The following is a 24,864-nucleotide window of genomic DNA, read 5'->3' on the forward strand; positions in this document are numbered from 1 at the left end:
TAGCAATCTAATCTGCGAAACATTATGGTCTAAGACTTTAATGGTGTTCTCCTTCAGCCATCATTACATTTATAAAAAATGTCTCTCTTCTTTTCATCCAGCTTGAACGAAGCTTTAAGTTCATGCGGGAGGCTGAGGACCAGCTGAAGGTCATCCCTCAGTTCTGTTTCCCTGACGCCAAAGACTGGGCCCCTGTTGACAACTTCCCCAGGTCAGTCCAAGTCTGACTGCTGCCGCGACACTTAAAACCTAAAAAAAGTGAAACAAAACAGGGAAAGAGGAATTTCCCGGTAGAGAGTTAAGACTCAGCTGTTTTCCTTGCTAATAACCACTTGTTAGAGAAAAAAGCTGAAGGCCCAAAATAGATATGACCCCCTGTGTCGTAAAGATGACTAGTCTTTCTTCAACGATACAGTGACAAATGATTACAGGGATAAGTGGTGGATTTAGCACCTTGCACCTGGTTTGTTTTTACACAATCACCTCTCTTTGTAAGATGTTTAAAATTGGCCGTATTACCAAATACCTCCTAGCTTAGCCTCTCAACGTCTGCATTGTTCGGAGAAGTGATGATGTGTGTCCTGATGATGCAGTTAATAATTACCTGGAGGCAAATGTTCTTTGGGTGGGTGCACCACCAAACACACACCTGCTTTGAACTCGCTGACACTCTCACCTGTCAGGAAGGTCGTCTCCGTTCAATGAGTACCTGTCAGGTAGAGCTTAGGAGGATTTGTGTGCATATTTACAGAGTAATAAGCCTGTCCTGTTTGCCAAAACACAAAGTCCAGTCCAGAATGAAGTTTTTCTGTTTCCACTGACTTTGAATATTTTCCAGAATGTCTGAAATATCTTTATTTTTCCTCTCTCTCTTTCAGTGAGACGTTCTCATTTGTCCTGACTGGTGAGGATGGAAGCAGGCGGTTTGGCTACTGTCGGCGATTACTGGTATGCTCATAAAATGAGGCTGCTTTTGATACAGATAATCCTTTATCCACTTTTACCATGCTGTTTTCTTTTTCCTTTATTATTCTGCATATTGTCAATTAATATTTTTACCATATTTCTTCAATTTGGTTGATAAAATGATTCAGAAGTTTTAAAGTCAATGTCTTCAAAGTCTCTGTGAAACAAAGGCTTTGCTTTGCTCCAGTAGTCTAATCCTCTGGTTGTCTTGGGTGAGCAGTCTTGTGACACGCCGTTGTTTTGAAGCTGTCTTTTTCCTCGCTGTTCACAGCCCAGTGGTAAAGGCCGAAGGCTCCCTGAGGTCTACTGCATCGTCAGTCGCCTGGGCTGCTTCGACCTCTTCTCTAAGGTGAATATAGTGAACCAAGCATTAACACAAATGCACAAAGTTTGCTCAGAATTGCATGTGTTACACAAACACATACGTACAAACCCACCACCACTAAAAGAGTACAGAGCAGTACCAACTTTGGTGCCCACAGAGTCCCACCCACCCTCTGTCCGCTCTACTTTCCCACAAGGCCTTGTATTCCAGGCTCCAGTACAGACACACATGTGAACTGCAGAGTATGTGGTTTTCGCAGTGGAAAAGGTTCACTGTATCCGGCCTTAGATGTATATGCATGTTGGCCTGTGGACGTAAATCTGTGTAGTGTACATGTGTCATTGCCAGAATTGAGTTTGTTCGGTTACAAAGAAGGGTAACTCCTGTATATCCGCTGTTATATAAGATGGCAAATAAATTGAAAGCTGTCTCTGCATTGGAAGTACTCATCATATCCTGAATATGTGTCATCTGTGTCAGATCAGCTACATACAAGTTTAATGCTAATCAGATGTGTAGAGGGGTACACGTGATGGATTCAGGCTGTTTGCAATTTATTGACTTTTAACAATGTGTGACTGTCTCCACTGCATCATGGCAAGAATGAATACGGTTTTGTTGATTATAGCCAGTGTTGTTGACCAAATATAAGTATTCCAAAGGATTCTCAGTTACATTTTGTTCCCTGAAACCTTCATCCATTTATGATGGCACCTCAAAACAGCTTCATTTTATTTGTCCATTTACAAAAAGAAGAGATTAGAATCTCAGTGGGATTTTAACCAGAAGAAGTAGAAGGGAAATCCATAATACAATAAACAAACGTTTTACAGGGGCGGACAGTGCAGATACAATCTTTTAGTATATGTGCCTTTGTAATGTGATATTTATATCATTATATAGTACATTTTGTACAGAATCATTTGAGAAACTGTTTGTAGATAACTAAATAGAAATGTCTGTTTTTAACTAATCTAGTAATACCTGACAGGTTAAGGCGTTTCACCACATTCATGCTATAATTATGAAAGAAAATCCATTTACAATCCTGCTCTTTTAATTGCAACACTGCTTACAATGGCCTAATACACCCATAGATATAAAGGGGATAGCTACCATGCTACAAGTGACATAGCAAAATATAGGACAGTTGATAAAAGTTAAGTCATGTCCAGTATATGTCATCATATACCGTACGATAGAAATATAGACAGTATATTTATGGAAATATTTGTGAAGGTATGTGCGCCAATCTTCCAATTACAGACCCCCTTTTCTCTGTGTTTTTGCAGATCCTTGATGAAGTGGAGAAGAGGAGGGCTATCTCCCCTGCTCTGGTGCAGCCTTTTATGAGAGGCATAATGGAAGCCCCCTTCCCTGCTCCAGGAAGGACCATCACTGTCAAAAACTTCCTACCTGGCTCTGGGACAGAGGTGAGATGATGGTGGTGCCGCTGTGGAGAACAGCATTTTTACGAGGAGTTTTTCACTCCAATTTTAGAGGCTAAACCCATCCATCCATCCATCCATCTTCCGTAACCGCTTATCCAGTTAAGGGTCGCGGGGGTGCTGGAGCCGATCCCAGCTGTCAATGGGCGAAGGCAGGGTTCACCCTGGACAGGTCGCCAGCCTATCACAGGGCTGACATATAGAGACAGACAACCACTCACGCTCACATTCACACCTACGGGCAATTTAGAGTCATCAATTAACCTAACCTGCATGTCTTTTGGACTGTGGGAGGAAGCCGGAGAACCCGGAGAGAACCCACGCTGACACAGGGAGAACATGCAAACTCCACACAGAAGGTTGTCTGGCCCGGGAATTGAACCCGGGCCCCTCTTGCTGTGAGGCAACAGTGCTACCCACTACACCACCGTGCAGCCCGAGGCTAAACCCATATGCTTTAAATATTATATAATAACATTAATGTATTAATGTCTATGTCTCTTTCTCTCTGTCTTCAGGTGATAGAGCTGTGTAGGCCATCGGACTCTCGTCTGGAACATGTGGACTTTGAATGTCTCTTTTCCTCCCTGAGTCTACGTCTACTTCTCCGGGTGTTTGCCTCTCTACTTCTGGAACGCAGAGTCATCTTCACCGCAGACAAACTCAGGTTGGCTCCAGCAGCATGTTGTTAAAAAGCACTGTGCTTGGGCCTGAAGATCACATGTCCGCTCTTTGCAACAGTCCTTGGGCGGATGGAGTCATGGCAGTATTTTAATGATTTATATAAATTGTGATCAGATTACAAAAGGAAGTGTTTTGATGCTGGAAAGATGTTAAGAGTTTGAGGGATGTGACAGAGTAGCTGACAAACAGTCTGAGGAAAAGAAGATCCTGACGGAGTGTGAGAGGAAGGAATGCTGTTGTGTTATACAGTCGCCTGGGGAACAATCACTCCTTCTCTGGAAAACTGTCATGGATGCCAGATAGAAGGAGTTAGGCTTCAGAGCATGACTCCAGAGCTAACACGTGTGCACAGTGACGTCATCACACTGACACAGTCCACTTTAAGCCTTTAACCGTTGTTGTACACCTGGTTGAACATGTGGGTAAAGCAGAAGAGGTCATTCTTTTCTGATTTAGTTCAGCCCTGTGCTCTTGTTCAAAATTACAAGAAGCAGTTCACACCAGAGCTCGTAAGCAGATAACGAGTCGCTGCACATTCTCTATGTGGAGTGGAAAGTTGGCCTCGTCAATCAATTTTTTAATGAATTAACTTTGTGCAGACGCACACCTGCGAGCGATTAAGTGAGCAGCGTGGGGTGAGTGTGTTTGCTGCCGCTGTATAGTTTTTATAAGTGTTACATCACTGTCCCATTAGAGTTGCTTTTTAACATTCCTCTCAGGGTAACAAATGGTTTGTTGGAGCAACAAGGATGAACTTTATGTTCTGAATTTAAGAAATGGATGACAGGAGAGGCTTATTTTCTTGAGGAGCTGGTTAGCACCATCTTGTGGTAGAGACTAGATTTGTATTTCAGACTGTTGAAAAACAAAACAGACAGTAAGAACCTACTTTTAGAGACATACTTTGCTATTTGGAAGATTTTTTTCATCTGTTTGACTATTTATGTGAATAACATTGAGTCATCAAATTACTTTTTATTGTCTAGTACCTCTGAATCAAAGAGCAAGACCTCTTTTGTTTCACTATCACCCTTTTGACCTTATGTATATGTCAAGAAGTTAACCTTTGTTTTCTTTGGGTCGTTGAAGAAAGTCAGCACAGGAACTAACTGAGGCAGCGATAACTACTGTGTGGTGCAAGTTGAGTAAATAATGTTGGGTATTCGTTGTACAGGAAGTGGCTGGATTGTGCTTGCATTTTAAAATAGAATTCACTGAACATTGGATCCAATATAACCACAGGTATGTTAGGTAACAATACAGGGGCATAATACTACAAGATAATATATAATAATAAATGAATAACCTTGAAATTAGAACAGTCTCACCACAGGGTCCTTTAAATAGCTGTTCTGAAGATTTTGTTTGCATCCCACAATCTTCCTCATCAGATAATGTTACTCCAATTTTTATTTTTTTTCAAAAAGGATTTAGGGCTTCTCATACATTTTTGCTTGAGTTTGAAAGTTAATTCCTGACCTTTGAAATAGCTCTGTTTTAATAATAATATAACATTAAACCCATTCTTATAGTATCTGCTGAAGGTGGATATTCAGTTTAAAGTGTAATATGCAGTTGTTTGAAGGCTTATCTTGTGCTTTCTGTGAAAAAACTACATGTCATTGTTTTATGAGAGTTAACTTTTTTCTTTCTCTCTTCCTGCAGCACGTTGTCTCAGTGTTGTCATGCAGTAGTGGCTCTGCTCTACCCCTTCACCTGGCAGCATACGTACATCCCCGTGCTCCCGCCCTCCATGTTGGATATTGTGTGCACCCCGACCCCCTTTATCGTCGGCCTCCTCTCCAGCTCGCTGCCTCGACTCAAAGAGCTGCCCATAGAAGAGGTGTGACGAGTTATTCTTTTGTTTGTGATGCACTGACTGTGGTGCCCTTGACTCTGGGCCTTTCCTCCGCTGAACAATAGCTCCAGGAAATGACATCACTCTCCCTCCGCTCTTCCCTCAGGTCCTGGTGGTCGACCTCGGCAACAGTCGCTTCCTAAGACAGGTAGGAACCATAAAAGCATAAGTGAAGCAGTAAAGATCTGTCTATTGCTACATGGAGTCCATTTCCACATGTAGTGACTCTACCAGATGTTATGTGAATACAACATGTTAATTCACTGCATGTTTACTGTATTTACATCTGTGTCTTTCCGTCCACAGCTGGATGATGAGGACTCCATTCTTCCCCACAAGCTGCAGGCAGCTCTCGAGCATGTGCTGGACAAGAGGAAGGAGTTTGCCTGTGATAAAGGAGATCTGCCCAATGGTGACTCAGCATACTTGTTACAGTATTTTCTATGTTAATATGTACCTTATTTATACAGTAAATGTTTTATTAGAACTACTAACTAGACAAAGGACAGTGCTGTAAAAATGTATTCTACAGTACAGTTCTCACTGTTTTCAAGAACATTTTTGTGACACTTTCAAAACCATATCCAACCTTGATACAGTGAGGCAGTAATATATGACAATGCAAAGCAATGTCATTTTATTTTGGCTTTTGATCTTAATAAAATGTCTTGAAAATGTATGCAATATATAAAAAGTTAGATGTATGATAAGGGGAGTATCTGTGAAGTTCCAGTAAGTAGGGAGTTTCTTTCCCTACATTCTGAGTAAGAGGTTTGATTAAAATACCTTGGAGAGGTTGCGTCATTGGTATTGGTCAATCTTTTTCTAGATAATGGATGTATAAGTCATTCTTTTTTATAGGATCTTTTCTATCTTATTTCTAATCCTCCACCCAGACTCCAGCTCCCTCAGCACGGTGGTTTCGGAGGCCTTTGTGCGTTTCTTCGTGGAGATGGTGGGTCACTACTCCCTCTTCATGGGTGGAGCAGAGCGAGAGGATGAGTCCATCTCCTCCCCCACCTTGCCCAGCCCCTCTTCTTCCCCCGCCGCGTCCTTTCAGCGCGAAGCCTTTCGCAAAGCGGTCACGTCCAAGAGCTTGAAAAGGTTCTTGGAGGTGTTCATGGAGACCCAGATGTTCACCTGCTTCATCCAGGAGAGGGAGCTGCGTAGGCAGGGCCTCAAAGGTACTGAGATCTGATAAACTGCAGAAGTTTTACTATACAGTTTACAACAGTTTATGTACAAATACTGGTTGAACACAAAGACCTAGTGTATGTAAATATGTGAACTACTACTTGAAGGTTTTCCCATACACCTGAAAACAAATGTCACACCAATTAACCAATGCAACATTTTGGAAATTATGTAGATATAGTTGACAAGACAACCTACACTCATTCTCCAGTTATTCACTTGTTTTGGCTTTCATCATCATCATCATCACATGATCTTCATCAGCAGGAGAATTTAGCTTACTATTCATGGAATTCTAGTTGTTCCATCTTTTCTAAAAGAGCTGAGAAAATAATTGAAGTTTTTTTGTAAAACAAACAAAAGTTATCTTTACATTCAGTGTTACTCACCAAATATTTAATTTGATGATGACGACTGTGTGGTAAAGTCAAAAGCTCCAGAACAAATGAGTAAGTGGACCTTGAGTTGCCCAAATAAATAAGTTAAGATGGAAGGTTATATATGCTGCTTTTTCAGTATCTTGTGAGTTCATACTTATCTGTTAGTTTGACGTCGCTCATATACCAATATTGTTAAAATGTTTTGATTTATTTAACCAGTACTGGTGAGGTGTTTGTTTTAAAATATATGACTTTTATTTCTAGGTTTATTTGAGGTGAGAGCACAAGAGTATCTGGATTCGCTGCCGGGGAGCGAGCAACGAGGAGTCAACAAGTTCCTCAAGGGTCTAGGTGAGAATTACTGTCAATCAATCAATCAATCAATCAATCAATCAATCAATCAATCAATCAATCAATCAATCAATCAATCAATCAATCAATCAATCAATCAATCAATCAATCATTTATTCCACTATAAAAACTGCCAATTCAGTCAGAAAAGCTCAAATCTGAACATTTATAGTAACTTGTTATACGGTTACATTTTGCAGAAAAGCCTCTGACACTTTGTGCTGATAACACTTTGTATATTTATTTTTAATTTGATTCACATCTGTTGCTTTTCTTCAGGAAACAAGATGAAATTCCTTTCCAAGAAATGATGTCTGGAGTCAGAATGTCATGTGTGAAAGTAGGAAAAAGCATGGAGAGGCGTGCCGTAAAAAAGAAGAAGAGGACACGCTCCCTGGACGAGGAGAACGTAGAGATGGAGATGTGTCTTTAGGTCGGAACAGAGGAAGAACCTTGAAGTGATCTGGACTCACAGTTTGTGAACTTGAGGGAATCTGGGTAAAGTGAGGATTTAGCTCCCAGTGTCATTTGTCAGTCATTCCATAGTGTTGTGAAGGGTTTACTCAGCTTGGACCAAAACTCCCCTCCAACACGATTAAGCAAAGTCTGTCAGTGAACCGTTAGATGTCTGCCTCACAGATTACAGTCAATCCCTGCAGTGTATTACTGCACAGTGTAAATGTCTTTACGAACAGTGTTCTCACTGACCTCACCTTTAAACCTGTAGGAGGGAGCGTCACTGAAGATCCCATTTTGTATAAAAACTTCCTATACATTCCAAGTAACTTCTATAGAAGCTTTTATAAATACAACAGTACAACTTCTTCGTCAACAGGAGGCTTTTAAGTTAATTTATATTCTTTTTAGATGAACTTAATCTCTTTTGTTTATTTCCTTTGAATGAGTGCAAAGAAATCTCCTGTACTTTGTAATAGGCTTTATTTAACAGAGTCTAGTCCGGACTGTTTGTAGACCACTTTGGGTTGTTGGGTAAATGTACCACTGTTTTAGGTAAAAGGAATTTGCACCAAAAGGAAGAAAATTAATAAAAATCTATGTGAATATGTCTCTCACTTTGGGTTTGAGTATAGGGATGGATGGACTCGATGGTAAAGGAAGATCTGTATCTTAAGGCCAACTTGTTAACTTGATTGAGAATGCAAGGAAACATTTGAAATAAAGTTTTTCGAATTTTTGAATTAGACAAATGACTCTTTTCATATGACTTTGCATTTATTCTTTGTTTTGTCAACTTTTAACACAGATCTAAAGTGAGACCAAGGCACTTTTGCTGTTGCTGTTGAGTTCTTGGATCCTACACTTCCCATAATACAACTCAACTGCATATCAATGGGGTCTTTCGCCAGTCCTAGAACTTATCACAGTAGTACTCCCTTTGACTCTAGTAAGTTGACTTTATACGTTTCTTAAAGAAGAAGTCCCTTCCATCCTCCAGAGGGCGATGTTTATCTTTTATCGGGCAATTTACATTTTCTTACAGAGAATTGAAGGATAATGTATGAGGATAACCAACTGTTTACTGAAGTATTCCCCCCCTTATACGACACACATAAATTATCACCGGTGCAGCCAATAGGCCCTTTTCATAAAATACATTTTGACTTTATTATAAACTGTGTAAATAATGAAAAAGAATGATGGCTGAATTCCATTTAGCTGCTTGGATTTCAGGGTCCTGGTATGGTGCATGCTGGTTCACTGTCCCTCTCACTGGGACACTTGAACAGAGAGGAGCCATTATTAGTGTTCTTAGTAACATTTGTGCTACAGCTACCTAATGTGACAAGATATGTGTGCTTTGAAAAAAAAGGTCTACTGGTTTTAGAGGGGAGTTAATCAGTTAAATGGAGATCACATATGTGTAATAAAGTTATTTTTTTAGTTGACTGCAGTACAAATACACTTACATCTGCATGGTCCTGCTTTTGATGAGTCAGTGTTGTATGAAAATAACCTACACCATGAGGACACAGGAACACTTCAAGCAACTCATTGTAGAGATGATTGATAAACACTAGTCAGGTGAGGGACACAAGAACATTTATAACATTCACAGGTCTCTGAACATCCTCTGGAGTGAAGTTAAATCAGTCATTAAGAAGTGGAAAGAGTGTGGCACAGCCGTAAATCTACATTAAACAGACCAAAGCATCTCCAGCTGAGCAAATCTGCAAATCCCAACAATGATGAGTGTAAAATGTGGTATAACACCAAATAGCTGCATACTATTTGAAACAAAGATGATTATTAAGTCAATTCAAAAACTGTAATCAAATTCCAGCTTAAACCACTCACTCTTTGAAGTAGATCCTGACGTTGAACCAGCGCTATGTCCTACCAACACTATCCACTGGAGGACTCTGTTACCCAGATCATGTAATCCTACATGTGTTGCCACAGCAGAGTCCAAAGTTCAGAACCAAATCTCAAGACAGCCTCTAAAAACTTGCATAACATAACCAAGTCTAACAATATGTATTGCTTCAGTCTGTTTATATGACAATATAAGCAAAATGAATGTGGAAACTGGGACTGGAAAGAGAGTTACAGGTAGCATCCCCCCAAAATGTCTTAAAAAAATCTTAATATATAAGAAATGATTTCACATTATTTTTACACCTGATAAGAGGCAACGAAAATGTACTTAAGGTACATTGTAGCACATTTAATTTCATGGTGTAAGGGATAAAAATATATACATTATCACTGGAAGCCTGAAGAAAGAAAGACAAACTGAGAAAAATGTAAGATTATATGTAGCACAGTAACATACTAAATGCCAATGTCATGGGTAATGTGGTGTAAATACAAAAAAAAGAAATTGTTAACATCTTACACATTTTAATTCCTAATTTATTTCTCATCCAGGCAAACGTTTTATTCACACTCCTTTTTCAGTACAAAGCTTCACATCCTTGTCATCCATACAGGCTGTTGTGTAACTTACTTCTATTGAATAGAAGTTGAGTTATTTCTTATTCCCATGCTGTCATGTATTTGTTTGTCCTTCATCCTAAAGGCAGTGGCTTCTACACAATTTTCTTATTCTTGATGATATTTGCTTTCCACTCCCCCCCCCCCCTCCCCTCACCACCCTTTCCCTTTGCTTTCCTTTCCTTTTTGCAGCCTCCTCCTCCTCCTCCTCCTCCTCCTCCTCCTCCTCCTCCCTCCTCCTCTCCACCCCTTCGTCATTACGCGTTGACCGGTCAGACCTGCCTCCCTCCCCTTCCCCTCCTCCTCCTCCTCCTCCCTCCTCCTCCCCCCCCCTTGGTCTTTTTCTCTGGCTTTTTCCAGGCTTCATGTCATACCACGGCTAATTCCTGAAATTCCTGCCCTCCTCTCGCTTCAAACAAAAACTGCTCCAGGAACGAGACGAGGCAGCAGAAAACAAACAAAACAGAAAAAAAAAAAAGAAAATAAAAGAAAAAAACCTTTTACTGAATTACTATTTATTTAAATAATAATAATAATTAATAATAATAATATTGCTCTACCTGCCTGCCTGTCTGCAAGACGCCAAGTCCCACCAGGTAAGCTCCTATAAAGTCTTCTATGATGTGTCAAAGTGTCGCTCTCCTGATTTAAACTGCGTCTACTGTCGGACTGTAGGCTTAACTTAAACTTAGTTGAATATTGCTGATCTGGAGTCAGTATTTCTCACCGCTTTCGCTCTGAATGCTGCTCACTCACTGTCGGAGATAACATTCCTCAAATATCTCGCATTTCTTCGCTCGGATTCCTGCATTTTCCCTGTAATTCCAGCACTGTGGTGTGTGTGTGTGTGTGTGTGTGTGTGTGTGTGTGGTTTGACTTCCTGTGCTTGCAGCCGGAACTTTTTCTTCTTTTCTTTTTTTAAACAGAATAACGTCATAGCCTTGCAGTCAAACATTAGCGTGGATCTGGGTAAAGTTTTACACCGACAAACTGAGATAAATCAAACTGTGTATTTATTAACGCGCGCGTTTAATTCAAAGGTTTGTTTTTTTCCTCAACAAGTGTCAATGGAGTGGAAGTGGGTTGACACAGCAGTGTTGCTTTTATGTTTCTCTATCTTTATTTGTCTTTTTAGATCATTTAACATCTGCGTTTCATTGTGCTTTATACAGAAATAAGTATTGTCAAATATAACACAATGTAAAAAAAAAAAAAGTACTGTTACAAGTCAATGTTGTGCTGTCAAACATGCAGACAAGTAAAAGTACACAGCGGTGGAAGACTTATTCATATCGTTTACTTTCTTATGTAAAAGAAACGGTAACACGATGTAAAAATACTTATTTAAAGTAAAATTGTGTATTTAAAGTGGAATAGTATGAGTTAAATTCACTTAAAAGTATAAAAGTACTGACTATGCAGGCAAATTGACTCTGTCAAAGTTTTTTATTTTTTATTTTTATTGTAACAGGCTAAACTTTTAATTATTTTTGATGCTATAATATCAAACAGCATTATGATGTTGTAGCTGGCCAAGGAGGAGCTGATTCTTTCTGTTTTCTATAATACTTAAAGTAACTAACGACTCACTGACATAAATAAAGCGCAGTAAGTAACCTTCCCTCTTTAATATAGTGGGGTTAAAGTATACAGAAGCAGCAGGTAGAGGAAACAAGAAATGTAAATACTCATTAAGCTTTAAAATGAGCAACATTTCAGAAAAAAAATGTATTTCATTTATGCTCCATGCTTTCATGTATTTTCACTTCTAGAGTGCTGTGGTTAACCTGATAATCCTGTTCTGTGAAATAACCCAAAGGAAAGCTTAGATATGTTGGAGAACAAAGAAACACAAAGTAAATTATAGAGGAGCTGCCACAGATTATTTCTTTTATAAATTATTACTTTGATGATCATTCTCTTAATTAATGGTTTAACTGTTTGGTTTATAAAAATGTGAAAGAAACAACCATCACAAGTTTCTAAAGCCAAGGTGACTTATTCCAATAACATTGAATGGCTTAGTTTTGCAGTCAAAAATCGAAATATGTTTAATTTACAAGAAAACAAAAAAACAGCAAATATTCACATTTCAGAAGCTGTAACCACTGTTTTTGTTTATTTGTTTGCTATAAATGACTGAAAGATTTATAAATAATCAGAATTGTTGCAGATTAGTTTTTGTTTTCATTTCACCTTCATAGTTTACTTTTAGATCTTGTGACACACTCAACATGATTCACAACTGTGGTTCTCCAAACAGAAGTATTCAACATGATTCACAACTGTGGTTCTCCAAACAGAAGTATTCCGTCTTGCTTATTTTGTACATACAGTATATCTTTGTGTGACTGACAGACTTTGTATTGTACTCCATACTGCTGCATAGCTGAAAAGGCAGCGTGTTAGATGACTAACAAAGGGCTTGCCGGGTTGTGTGTGCGTTATTGTGTCCCAGAGGGGCAACAGGTGGATTGGAGTGTAGTGACAGTGTGATGAAGGGTGGGGGTGGTGGAGGAAAAAAACTCACCTGTCAGAGCCTCCTCTGAAGTGTCTGACAGCCAGAGGAGTTTGGGTTTTTTCCAGGCCTTGGCCCTTTTTTATTTCAAGGCTTCGGGTTCACTATTATCTCAGACTATGAGTTATATTGTAATGTGAACTCTAAAGTTGTAGTGTTTGCACTGCCGTAGCATTTCTGTGTGTGTTCACGTGGGTGGATGTGACTGGGCCTAAAGGTGGATGTGTATGTTTGTGTGGGTGAATGAGTGGACCAAGTAAGAAGGGAGGAAAAAAAAAAAAAGGTGTGTGAGCAAGCAGGTTTTCTTGTGTTTCAACCTTTGTTTGTTTGTATGTGGAGTTGCCCTGAGACAGGTCCTCACCACAGTGGAGGAGTTCTTTATCTGCCGCGTTCATCCCACATAGCGATCATTCCTCCTCCGCTTGCACGAGAGAAAACGAATAATGCCTCAGATATGAGCCTTGTAGAACAAAGACTTTCTGCACACACACCCTCCCCTCCTTCTCTACCAACAGCACTCTGCACCCACAGCTCTCTGTGCAATGTGTGTGTGTGTGACTGTGTTGTCCATTGATTCCAGCCGGTCTGATGGACCTTTCTGTTGGACTATCTGGGGCTGATCTGATAGACCCTCTGTCCTGTTTGGCTCCAACTCTTCTGTCAATGACATCTAGAGAGGACAGAGGGTCAAGACTCGCCTGGTCTGTTAGATAAGGAGTTGGAGTCATGGGATTTAGGAACTAAACCAAATGCGACTTTTATCATTTCAAGAGGTTTCATTTTTATCCCCATCTCTATGTTTGAATCTGCCATAACTTGTTTTAACTTATTTTTTGGCCACTTGGGGGCAGCAGTCTGAAAAGAGACATTTTTCAACATTTTCTGCTTTAAAAAAGACAAACATTCAATATATTTTTTGACAATCAAATAATAATTATTAATCTAGCTGCTAACTATGTCTGTATGCCGTTTGGTGCTTATCAGGTAGTGAGCAGTAGGTTTTTAGAGCTTTCTCACTGGAAACATCTGCCTGACTGGGACAAAAACCAGCCTTATTGTACTTATTGTCTACATGTACACACTATACCTCTCCCAAAATGTACAAAGTTACCCAATTTTGAAAAAGGTTGACAGCAGAAGAAAGAAAATTGCCCTTGGGCTGATGTATGTTTTTGAATATCACTGTCAAACAATAAAGAATATATATTTTAAAAAAAAAACAGCCTTATGAAAGTGAACCAAAACAGTTGAAATGATTAACAGATGATAAAATAAGTGCCAACTATTCTGATAATTGATCGTTTGACAGATGACTGAACGTATTCCCAGTTCCAGCTTCTCAGGATTTGCTGCTTTTTCTTTTTCTTATATGATTATAAATTGAATGTCTTTGGGTTACGGACTGTTGGTTGTACAAAACTAGCATTTTGCACACATTATGGTTTAGGAAAGTTTGATGGGCATTATTTACATTTACATTCAATGGAGCAATTTATTGATTAATCAATAAACAAAATGGCAGACTATTTGGTTCGAAATGCTGAAGTGTTTGTGTGCTTCTTTTTATATCAAGGTGTGTCTTTTTTTGTAGGAGCCGTTTGCTCTCTTTATGTTCAAATTAACATGAATCTGTGACAACTACCCTGTGTTGTGTGTGTGTGTGTGTGTGTGTGTGTGTGTGTGTGTGTGTGTGTGTGTGTGTGTTGTGTGTGTGTGTGTGTGTGTGTGTGTGTGTGTGTGTGTGTGTAATGTGCACAGCTTGGAGACTCCCACCGGTGCAGCCCAGTGGGACTCGGTGCTAGAGAACATGTGCTCTCAGCATAAACTCAACAAAACAAAACAGTTTCTCTCACTGCAACTTTCCATCGCGTAGCCTGATCCTCAGACTAAGTTTCCTGCTTTTACATTCCCAGCCTGATTAGTATAGATCGTGACCAGTTTAGTACACAAACACACACATACACACACTCACAAAATACACACGCAAATGCACGCCAGAAGCGGTGCACAAGTGGAAGCATGTTACTGGAGTTTTCTGGAGTTTTTGACTTCTGCAGACAAACGCAAACCTACACAAATAATTAAGGTTTTGGTCACCCTTTATTTTTTTAATACTTTTATAATAATAATATTGACTTGTACTATCATACACTCTGACCTTTGCAATACTTCCTAGTGATTGCTGATAATTTAACACCAGCAAGTCAAAGAGTTAATAGCTAGCAGCTCTGTGAGAGTATATTCGGGCACTTTAGTGCTTAGAGCTAAATGCTAACTATAAGCTGCTAACATTCTTTTAGTAAATAAGATAAAATTGTAAAAGTTATTCGAGCATTATAACATGCTAACATTTGCTAATAAGCACAAAACTGAAAGTGCTGCTGAGGATGAGGGGAATGTTATTAGCTGTGCACGTATTGGGTCAAAGCCCAAAGTATTGGGCATTTTGACACGATGAAGGTGCTAGACAAAGGTGTCTTGGCTCCACAATAGTTATTGCAATTTTCATGAGTGTGTGAACCAGATTTCATGGAAATACTTCGAACAGTTGATGAGCATTTCACTCCAAACCTCACACACCAAACGGCAATAAAGGAAAATTGTCTGGGGACCACGAATGTGTGCACAAAGTTTGAAGGAAATCCATCCAATAGTTGTTGAGATATTTGAGTCCTGACCAAAGTGATCGACAAAATGACCGGTTGGTATAGAGCCATGCTAATAATACCCCAAAATATAAAATGCACTCAGTGCCCTCATGTAGCCTAGCTACCCTCCCCACCTGTCTGGCACCGGTCCAGGGCAAAGGTGAACAGAGGCTCAGCTCTACCTGCAGCTTCATGTGGTGTTTGCCTCTGCTTTTGTGTGTGTGTGTGTGTGTGTGTGTGTGTGTGTGTGTGTGTGTGTGTGTGTGTGTGTGTGTGTGTGTGTGTGTGTGTGTGTGTGTGTGTGTGTGTGTGTGTGTGTGTGTGTGTATTCACGTGAAGGCTTTGTTTGTCTGCTACAGTTTGTGTGTGTGTGTGATGTCTTTCAGCGTTGCATATGAACCTGCTTTGGTGATTTCCGTGAGTGCGTTTAAGCATCTGTGGCTCATGTCATGTGTGGTGCATACGTGTGGGCCTCTCTTTGTTAAAGTGTTTTTTTTCCACATAATTTGATGCCATGAGGGTGTTTGTCTCAATCGGTCTGTGTGTGTTTGTGTGTGTAGTTGAGGGGTTACGTGGCCCCCTGCCTGACCGCAGCACCAGCTGGGGGATTATCCCGTTGAGCGGATCCAGGGAAGAGGGGCCTCGCTGGTGCTGGATGAAGGGAGGGAGGGGGGGGGGAGTAGGTGGAGGGGAGGTTGTTTTAAGGCAAGGCTTAGGTTAATTAACATCCTGGACACTTTTGACGGAGGCATGGAGCAGCACGCTAATGGTTTATGGCCTCCACAAATCTCACAGTGACTTACAGTAGTCCTGAGCTGAAGTTGTAGTTTTAAAAAAATCTGTTACAAAAACATTGGAAATGTCAAATTTGAGTCATGTGTTGTGGTTTATTTTAGAAAGTTTTGTTGTGTTGTGATTGTTAGCGAAGCCATTGGCCCGCTGTCAAGTAGTTGGTCAGCTTGTGATCAAGATTAGGGCTTATTGTATTGTGCAACAGAAAGATTAACTCATTTTTGTTTTTATGTGAATGATTTGATTCAGAAAAGTTGTATTCGGATTAGTTCAGTTGCTTGCCGGCCTTGAAGCTGAGTTGCTCTTATTGCAGTGGGACGTCTGCTACTATTTTATTTATTTTTGGGGGATGAAAGACACAACTGCAAATTATAACCATTAGGATCACTGTTTTATTTAGTTTTGTTTGACTGTGTTTAGTGATTTTGTAGTTTCTTGATGGCAGATGTCTTAGTTTGCAACCAAACTAGTAAATACATTACAGTTGGTGTAGTTCTCTTTGTTTTGAATAAAAGTCTTACACTCTTAGCAGACGGTTCGCTGTGCTGAGTACATTTTCTTCAAACATATGCTGTTAAAGCAATTAGTTACTAAAACCTTCACAGCCTCACAAGAGCTGACCTGTTAACTAGTTGATTATGAACAATCTCACACTCTCTTCAGTTGACTGACTGTCTGACTGAGTCAGTTCAGGTTTTGTTTCTGGGTCACACTGAGTTCAAAGGTGAGACTCATTTTCATATTGTGCACCAGTTAAAGGAGAATATTCTCTGGCTGCCACTCAAGATTATTTTTATTATCTGTGAATGTGTCAATTATTTTCCGAATTAATTGATTATTCATACAGTCTATAAAAGGATTGCGAAGACTGAAAAATGTCCATAACAATTTAAAAGAGTCCAAGGAGAAGTGTGATTCAACCAAAGATATTCAATCCTTGATCAACTAATCGATTAAGTTACTTATTATTTAAGCTCTAAATATATGTAGTTAAGTGCCCCAACTAAGATTTTTCTATATATCATTCAGTCTAAGGTGATATCTTCAAATTGCTTGTTTTGTTCAACCAAGAGTCTGAAAACCAAAGATATTCAATTTACAGTTTTGTAAAACAGAAAAGCAGCAAATCATATTTACTTTAAAGAAATTAACTCAGCAAATTGCCGACTTAAAGAATCAATCGATCCATTTTAAAATCCACAAAGTATTTACCAATTAATCGTGCCAGTGCTACCTTACTTTGCCCATTAAAAATGAAATGTTGTCCAGTGATTGTTATCCACAATCACTGTTGTTTTGTCTTCATGAACATGTATTAGTAGTAATTCAACAAATTTTTCACTTGAAAGCCTATTGAGTCTGACGGGAATTCTGTACATTACTGGAGAAAAGCACTTTGAATTCATTTATGTGTCAGCAGGAAAGACAAGCTAGTGGCAGCTACAATCCATGAATAATACTATTGTCATAAACAATCCTACTTATCATTTATATCAATGTAGCTCTGAGTTTGTCCAGTCTGCTCTTTAACTGTTTCTGACTGTATATGAGTGCATTGGTGTTTTGTTTGTGTGGGAACGAGTGTATTTTATCACTGTGTGCTTCTACGTCTTTATCTGTTTATACTTGTGTGTGTGTGTGTGTGTGTGTGTGTGTGTGTGTGTGTGTGTGTGTGTGTGTGTGTGTGTGTGTGTGTGTGTGTGTGTGTGTGTGTGTGTGTGTGTGTGTGTGTGTGTGTGTGTGTGTGTGTGTGTTGTGTGTAAGAGAGAGAGAGAAAGGGATGGGTCAGAATGGTAGACTGGCCGGACGCTTTGCAGGAAGCCTTGTGTAACATCAGGGGGCTCAGAGGGAGAGCGGGGAGGGGGGGCTGACCGGCTGGAGAGTCTTACTCACTTCAAACAACTCACTGACTCACTCTCCAGATCACTACGACCTTCTCCACCTCACAATTGTAGACCCCTGTACTGCCTTCACACGTAGCACACACACTCTTGTTTGGGATTATAACTGACGTAATGGTCTTTTCTTTTGAATTGCCCTAAATGGACATGGAGGCCTCTCCGTTCCACAGTGGCAGGAAAATGACAAACACAAAGCTATGTTTGTGTTGACTCATGACATTGAGTTCTTTTTTTTTCACCGCCTCCTACCATCCATGCCCGTTTCCATTTTTTTTCTCCCTCATGTCCGGCGAGAGGAAAAGGTGGAGCCGACGTCTCGTCTCGTACTCTCTACCCAAATGTATAAGCACTATATGCACATCCTAAACAAATCTGGGTTTAGAGAAAAACAGGATATGAATCTGTTGGTAGTCAAACCTCCCCATGCTGTCACTCTCCTGTGAATCTGTGTTTTCATCCTCCCATTAAGAGCCAATGGAATGTCAAGTTGATCCTTTTTATTAGTCAGCTGGTTATTGTTAGACTCCCACACCCAACACGATGCACAAACACATTGATTAGAATCTCAGCTGCGGATCTCAGAGTTTAATAATGCAGTCAACTGTGTTGTTGATGAAGAAATGGGCATCCTTAAAAAAGCCTCCTGGCCTTAATATCCTGGTATGATCCTCCGTGGAGTGTGTGTCTGAGGACGGTGATCCCTCTTTGATGCGTCTCCTCATTTGTTGACTCGAGACCCCTCCTGAACCCTCCCCTCCTCCCCTCTCTCTGCTGTTGTCTCAACACTAGGTGCCACTTTATTTGTTTTCTCTAACCTAATTTTATGATCCAAGATGCTTTTTTCCAAATCAGGATAAGCAGCTGTGGGGCTGATGTGACCATGTACTGTTTTCACATGACGGCCTCAATGTAGCTGCTCTCAGAGACTCAAGTACTTTTAGAGTGAAGACCTTCTAAGTCAGATTTTGGTGGCAATCATGTTTGATTTAATGTGAAGGATTACATGGTCTGCAAATTTTGGAACCCTTGAGCTTACCCTGTCACACACCACTGAAGAGACTAAAGGACAGTGCGCCGTCTGAAAGGCTGTAAAAGTATTTTTTGCATTCCTAAAATGATGATATTTTGTGAGTGAATCATAAGGTTTTGTGAAATGTTTATCTTAAGCAGCCCAAATATTCATAGATTAGTCAATGGACAGAAAATGAATCAACACATTTTTCCAATTGTTTTATGGTTCATGTGATTGATCATTCGATGTCTGTTGGTTTTGGCTGTTGGTCTCACAAAACACGCAATTTGAGGACATGAACTTGGGTTTCAGGACATTTACAGACTTTTCAAAGCATACGGAATGAATTATTGATCATCAATATGAAGAGATGAATACAAATGAGTGTTGGTTGCAGTCTTTATAATTCATTTTGAATGCTTATCTCTATTTTTCGTCCGCTTTAGTTAAAGTGTATATGCTCAATATGTCAGAAAATTATATTAACTGAATTTTGATATTACCCAAACTTTAATCTTTTTAGAACATATACAGGCATGTTAAATGTACATCAGTAAAATCCTTGTCAAAGTTTAATCAAATTTTGCGTTCGACTTTTCTACCCAATATATCAGTAACACTTTGAAGAAGAACCTGTGAGATCCAAAATGTTCCCTTGATAAATCTGGATTTAAAAACTTCCTCTTTACACAGCACCATGTCAATTTAATCATCCTTTTCTTGCTTTCCCAGGACTGCCTTGCCACATCCAGACCACCATCATCATCATCACATCTGTGGATTTCATACAGCCAGGCACGCTTCCTGCAGTCTCTCCCTTTCTCTCATCATCTCCCCCAACCCAGACCCTCCACCCCCTGCTCCGTGGTCCCCTTTCCGTGGTTCCACCACGTCTGCGGAGTGGGTGCCGGCTCCCTCCCCCAGGGGTGGGAGTGAGGAGCTGGGGGATGCACTCGACAAACCCCTGGAGAACGATGCGGAGGGCGTGTGGAGCCCCGACATCGAGCAGAGCTTCCAGGAGGCCCTGGCCATCTACCCGCCCTGTGGCCGCAGGAAGATCATCCTCTCTGATGAGGGCAAGATGTACGGTACGCCCACCTCTATCCTCATTCTATCATGTGCCTTTTTCTTTATGAATGGGATGATAAGTGCAATACCTGAAGATCAGCTCATGTGCATAATGTTCTTTAGCAAACCAGAAGGTCATGCTCAATCCTTTCTTTTCCACAATGTCCATTTTAGATTCAGTATGCCTCAGAATATCACATTTATTGTTAAGAATATGCTGTGGTCAGGAAAACTTGGAGGCAACATGCAAAACAATTAGCTAAGAAATTACAAATAACTGTGTGTAATATACCTGATTCCTTTTTGTTTTTAAATGTTCTAAAAGGGAATTCATTTCTAAAATACAAATACAGATTTAGGATACTAGCTTTGTTTAAAAGTTTTAGAACTCCATTCAATTGGCTGAGGGGCACATAATGACTTGTCTAGGAATCAAAACACACATTTTAAGACTTGAACTTTACTTGTTGGTCTTGCCTTGTGACTTGCAAAACAGGCTGGGTCTCAATAGATAGGACAACTGAGTCAGGATCTGGAATGTTGCAATCTTATTAGATCAGTTATAGTAATGGATTTTATAATAAGCTGTAAAGGCCTGGACACACCACAAATTACAACAGCAAATTTTTGCGGTGAAATCAATACATCTCTCCTTCAAGGCAGAGTTGACTCTTTCTCAATCGTCCCCCTTACAATCAATATTGCAGTGAAGATAAAAAGGGATTCATTCATCTCGTATCGTTCCTAAATTTATTGGACCATTACATATCAGGTAAGAGACCAGAAATGAGACCAGCCTTTTCTATGAATGTCAGTTTTTGAGCATTGACAAACGCCAAAACTTTTGCGCCTCGGGGAGGTAATAATCAAACATAATAAAGATCATTTTCATCAATGCCTCACTTTGAGGTACAATAACATTGGGGAAATATTGAACTCATAGTGTCATCAGTAGCTACGAAGAATTGAAAATCTTTCTCCTCAAACTGCTTTTTCAGCATGGAGAAAAATGGAGCCTTTCCTGCTACTTTAAGAGCTGTAGGAAAAGACACATTTAGGATGGATGTAAGTAAAAAGAAAGTTACAGGCGGTGAACAAACAAGCTGTGAACTTCTTCATACAGACGTTGCTGTAAATAAACTCACAGTGCAACTTATCGGCAGTGTTGTGATTCACAAACAGACTATAATTCGCTTCCCCACACTTCCCACTATAAACTGCACTCCATATGGTCAATTTGTTTCACAAACTCTCACCCACACACACATTGACCACCACAACTGTGTTTTCATATTTCACATCACTCCTGTTTCCTGCACAGCTGTCAGCTCCACTTAGTCCCATAGTGTACACTATGATGGCGTGGTGTGTCAGAAACAGGCGCACACACACACTCATTCTTCTACACATGCTTACACAATGCGCCTCTCATGCAGACTTCAATTTGTTCATCTTCTATAAGAAGAGTATAATTTGTCAGCCTTATCAACATATGGTGAGTTATTTGGGCCAGACCTTTGTGCCATTGTGTTTTGGCAGTGATAGTGGAGAGTACTTTACAGTATTCTTGTTTCCAAACTTATCTCAAAATCACTCACCCCAAACAAGTTCAGAGGAACGGGGATAATTCTACCTCCCCAATTGTGATTGTGTGGCTTGGATGCCAGCTTTGTCTGTTGTTGTCTCAGGAAATCTATTTGTTTTGTGGCCTTAACTGTCCGTGCAATTGTCCAACAGATAATTGATTCCTTGTTGGTGCCCTCCCAAGAGATGTGTTTTTTTGCCTTCCATCACGTCCTAAAATAGTTAATTGAGGTTTGGAGCAGCAGCAACAGCTTCACTGCAGGTCTTTCTTTATAGAATCTTTGTATATTTTGTTGCCAAACAGGTGTTGGGAAGGTGAGGTGACGTTCCTCAACGACATCTTGCTGAAAGATATTTGCTAACAGATGGCTTTTTGTCATCATGTGTTCTCCTCCCCTCCTGCCAGTCTGTTTGATAGTGGATCTGCTCGGTGGAAAACTGGCTGACGGACGTGGTGGCGCTATCAGACAGCCTCTGTCATCGCCTTGTTTTGTCATTGTGCCAGACAGCTCCCTTAAATGTTGGCTTTGCCTAGCCTAGCTTAGCCACCTATCGAGGTCATGGCCATCCTCTGATCAACACGTAAACCCTTATAAAGCCTGTTATAATAGTTGGGGGGCAGGTGGGAGTAGATTGGTAAAGGTGGTGATGGTGGGTTTTTGGCAAGGCAGGCACTGAGGTGCCCCCTTCCTCCCTGTGGGGTTCAGGGGCAGGGGATGCACGCCAGGGAGCGCGTTGGCCCGCCAGGAATGGCATGTGTGCGCTCTGGAGCCCGGCGGTTCAAGGCAGCTCGGCTGTAACCCTAAACCAGAATAGACGTTTACCCTTTGAGCGCCCGGAGGGGAGGAGGACGGGTGTGGACAAATAAACACCAAGGTGGGCAGTGGTGTCTTGCCCGGCCTCGGGGTGCCGCAGAACTCTCACACCTGTCCCCAGTGTGTGTGAGTCTTTGTGTGTGTATTTTACAGTGAGAAAGGTAGAGGTTGTGCATACTTCCCCTAAGGTTATTTCTGTGATTTTTACTCTGATATCCCTTTGTTTCAGATTCCCTGTCTCTCTTTGTCCTGAATGAAAAACTCCTGTCAGTTTGTCCGTCTGCCTGTCAGTTCACCTCCAGATGCTCTCTGAGCTCAACCTGACAGCCTTGCGGCAAATCCCGATTTATGAGTTGACAAATGAGGCAAGAGTGAGCCCTTGCATGGCCCACTGTTTCCGCTATTGGCCCCTAAGCAGCCCTTCCCTCACGGCCCCTGCAGCTCCCCTGTCCTCCCCTTTTATCACCATCCCTGGGGTTGCAAGTGGCCAACAACTCAAGTCATTCAGGCAACCACAATCAATGCAAAGCCACTTTGAAGGTCTTTTGTGTTGTTAATGTTGTTAAAGCGCTGACGGGTGGTCTTAAATCCGGTAGCCAAATCAAATATCAGCTGAGAATATCTTTAAGGTATACATGAAGCCATGACTCGATGGTTTTAGAAATGTTATTAAGTCTTCTTGCATGGGCTGAATGTGGATACATACAACAAAACAAACATTTAGCACAACAACGGTTGGCCGAGAGGAACATACTCTGAATTTTAGTTTGAATTCCACTCCGAGGAATGAATGCCATTCTTTTCTAAACAATATGATATTGAGTCTCCGAGCAGCAAAACACAGGGAATGTTCGCTTCTATCATTTGTGAATTCCTAAATTGAATGGAATGTCTTTAGCCCATATGCCATTCAGTACATTCATGACATTTCTTTCCCATAATGCTGTGCATAGCTCTGGCCCCTCGCGCCTGTTACTCAACAGACCTATTAGCTCGCTTATTAGGGACGGTGTCACGGATATCGTGGCGGTTATGCACTCCAGCGGTAATTCGACATGCATCTGCCAAGGAAAACATTTCCTGCCTTGTGCGTCTCTCAGTGAGAGACGTGCCCTGTGGTCTGACCGAAGGCCTCATGCTGCAATAATGGAAAACAGTCCCAAACTTGTAGTTCAGTGGAAACCAATGTGCTGACAGCTCCTACTAGAAGAATGTGGCACTGGAAATGTGATTATCTTCCCTCTTTATTTACTGCGACCATTTTAGGTCATGTGATTTTGTAATTGTTTTATTTCATGAGATCTTTGGATTCATTTTTATTTGGCAACTTTAAATCTTACGTCACATCATGTTTTATGCAGCTGTTTGGTTTCATCACACTTGATTTCCTAACATCTGTCAGAGGAGCAGTTTTTCTCACATTTTGACCGGTCTGATTTCCTGTGAAAAAAAAATCCAACGTGTTTTAGTGAAGAGGATAAAGTCAACATTGTTTCCCTCAGTAGTGGCATATTTTTGTGTCGGTGCAGAACAAAGAATTCCCACACAATGAATCATGCTCCCATTATGCTTTGCTTGTGCAACATGTCAACTCATTGTCGGTTTTTGCAAATATGTTTTGACCTCAAGTCATTCTCATCAAGAATGTGATGTAGAGGTCAGTGGAAAGCAACAGCGCGTCTCACCCGGGTACAAACTTTGGCATTAAAGTGAGAGATTCGTTAGTGTCCTTGACTTGCTGACCACTTGAAGAAGCCTCTGGAAGAAGTGGGTAAGGGTCTATTACCCCCCCTTTGTTACTTATTGCTGCACTGTTCGGTCAAATGGAAATATACATTTCTACACATGCTTTCCATCATATCTTTACTTTTATTAGCATTCAAAGATTAAAGAATCATTTATTGTCATTGTGCAACGAATATTCAGTTAAAGCCCACTTGTAACACAGCAAACACATGACAAACAAAACAGAAACAGTCGTACATTCCTGTGGTTCCTATTTTTTATTTCATCATTAGAATGTAAACCGCAGTGATTAAAAAAAAAAACTGAAGATGCCAACATCTTCACATTAAAAATTCAACATGAGGAAAAACATTGTCCATCGACCTTTGAGCGCCAAGCATCATGATGTAAACACAAAGTCCACCTCCTCTAGCTCCCATCTCGGCTCTCCTCCCTCTCCTCTCTTGGCCAGTTTGGTGGCATTTGGTCCGTCAGGTCTGGCTGGTTGGTCGGCCGTGGTCGGCGATCATGAATGTATTCTTTTATATCCCATTAGTGATGAACACGAAAAGAAATAACAAATAAAGACAAAAATGTAGGGAAATTAATGAGAGCCACCGGCTGCAGCATGTACATGCCC

At 40.6% G+C, this 24,864-nt stretch overlaps 2 protein-coding genes across 2 annotated transcripts in view; both read left to right on the forward strand.

Annotated features, from left to right (window-relative positions):
* Positions 1-8,366, forward strand: part of si:dkey-82f1.1 (DENN domain-containing protein 2A) — a 34,263-nt gene extending 25,897 nt beyond the window's left edge. The window contains exons 10-20 of the mRNA XM_054619268.1: positions 102-211; positions 879-948; positions 1,238-1,315; positions 2,584-2,724; positions 3,258-3,406; positions 5,089-5,266; positions 5,388-5,429; positions 5,588-5,693; positions 6,178-6,465; positions 7,120-7,206; positions 7,486-8,366. Of these exons, the coding sequence (XP_054475243.1) occupies positions 102-211; positions 879-948; positions 1,238-1,315; positions 2,584-2,724; positions 3,258-3,406; positions 5,089-5,266; positions 5,388-5,429; positions 5,588-5,693; positions 6,178-6,465; positions 7,120-7,206; positions 7,486-7,517 (1,281 nt within the window). The 3' untranslated portion in view covers positions 7,518-8,366. The remainder of the gene's footprint in view (positions 1-101; positions 212-878; positions 949-1,237; positions 1,316-2,583; positions 2,725-3,257; positions 3,407-5,088; positions 5,267-5,387; positions 5,430-5,587; positions 5,694-6,177; positions 6,466-7,119; positions 7,207-7,485) is intronic.
* A 9,533-nt stretch (positions 8,367-17,899) lies between these two features.
* LOC129107988 (transcriptional enhancer factor TEF-3-like) overlaps positions 17,900-24,864 on the forward strand; it is a 31,062-nt gene continuing 24,097 nt past the window's right edge. The window contains exons 1-2 of the mRNA XM_054619608.1: positions 17,900-17,946; positions 19,765-20,120. Of these exons, the coding sequence (XP_054475583.1) occupies positions 17,900-17,946; positions 19,765-20,120 (403 nt within the window). The remainder of the gene's footprint in view (positions 17,947-19,764; positions 20,121-24,864) is intronic.

Source organism: Anoplopoma fimbria, chromosome 19 (assembly GCF_027596085.1).
Source record: "Anoplopoma fimbria isolate UVic2021 breed Golden Eagle Sablefish chromosome 19, Afim_UVic_2022, whole genome shotgun sequence".
NCBI lineage: Eukaryota > Metazoa > Chordata > Actinopteri > Perciformes > Anoplopomatidae > Anoplopoma > Anoplopoma fimbria.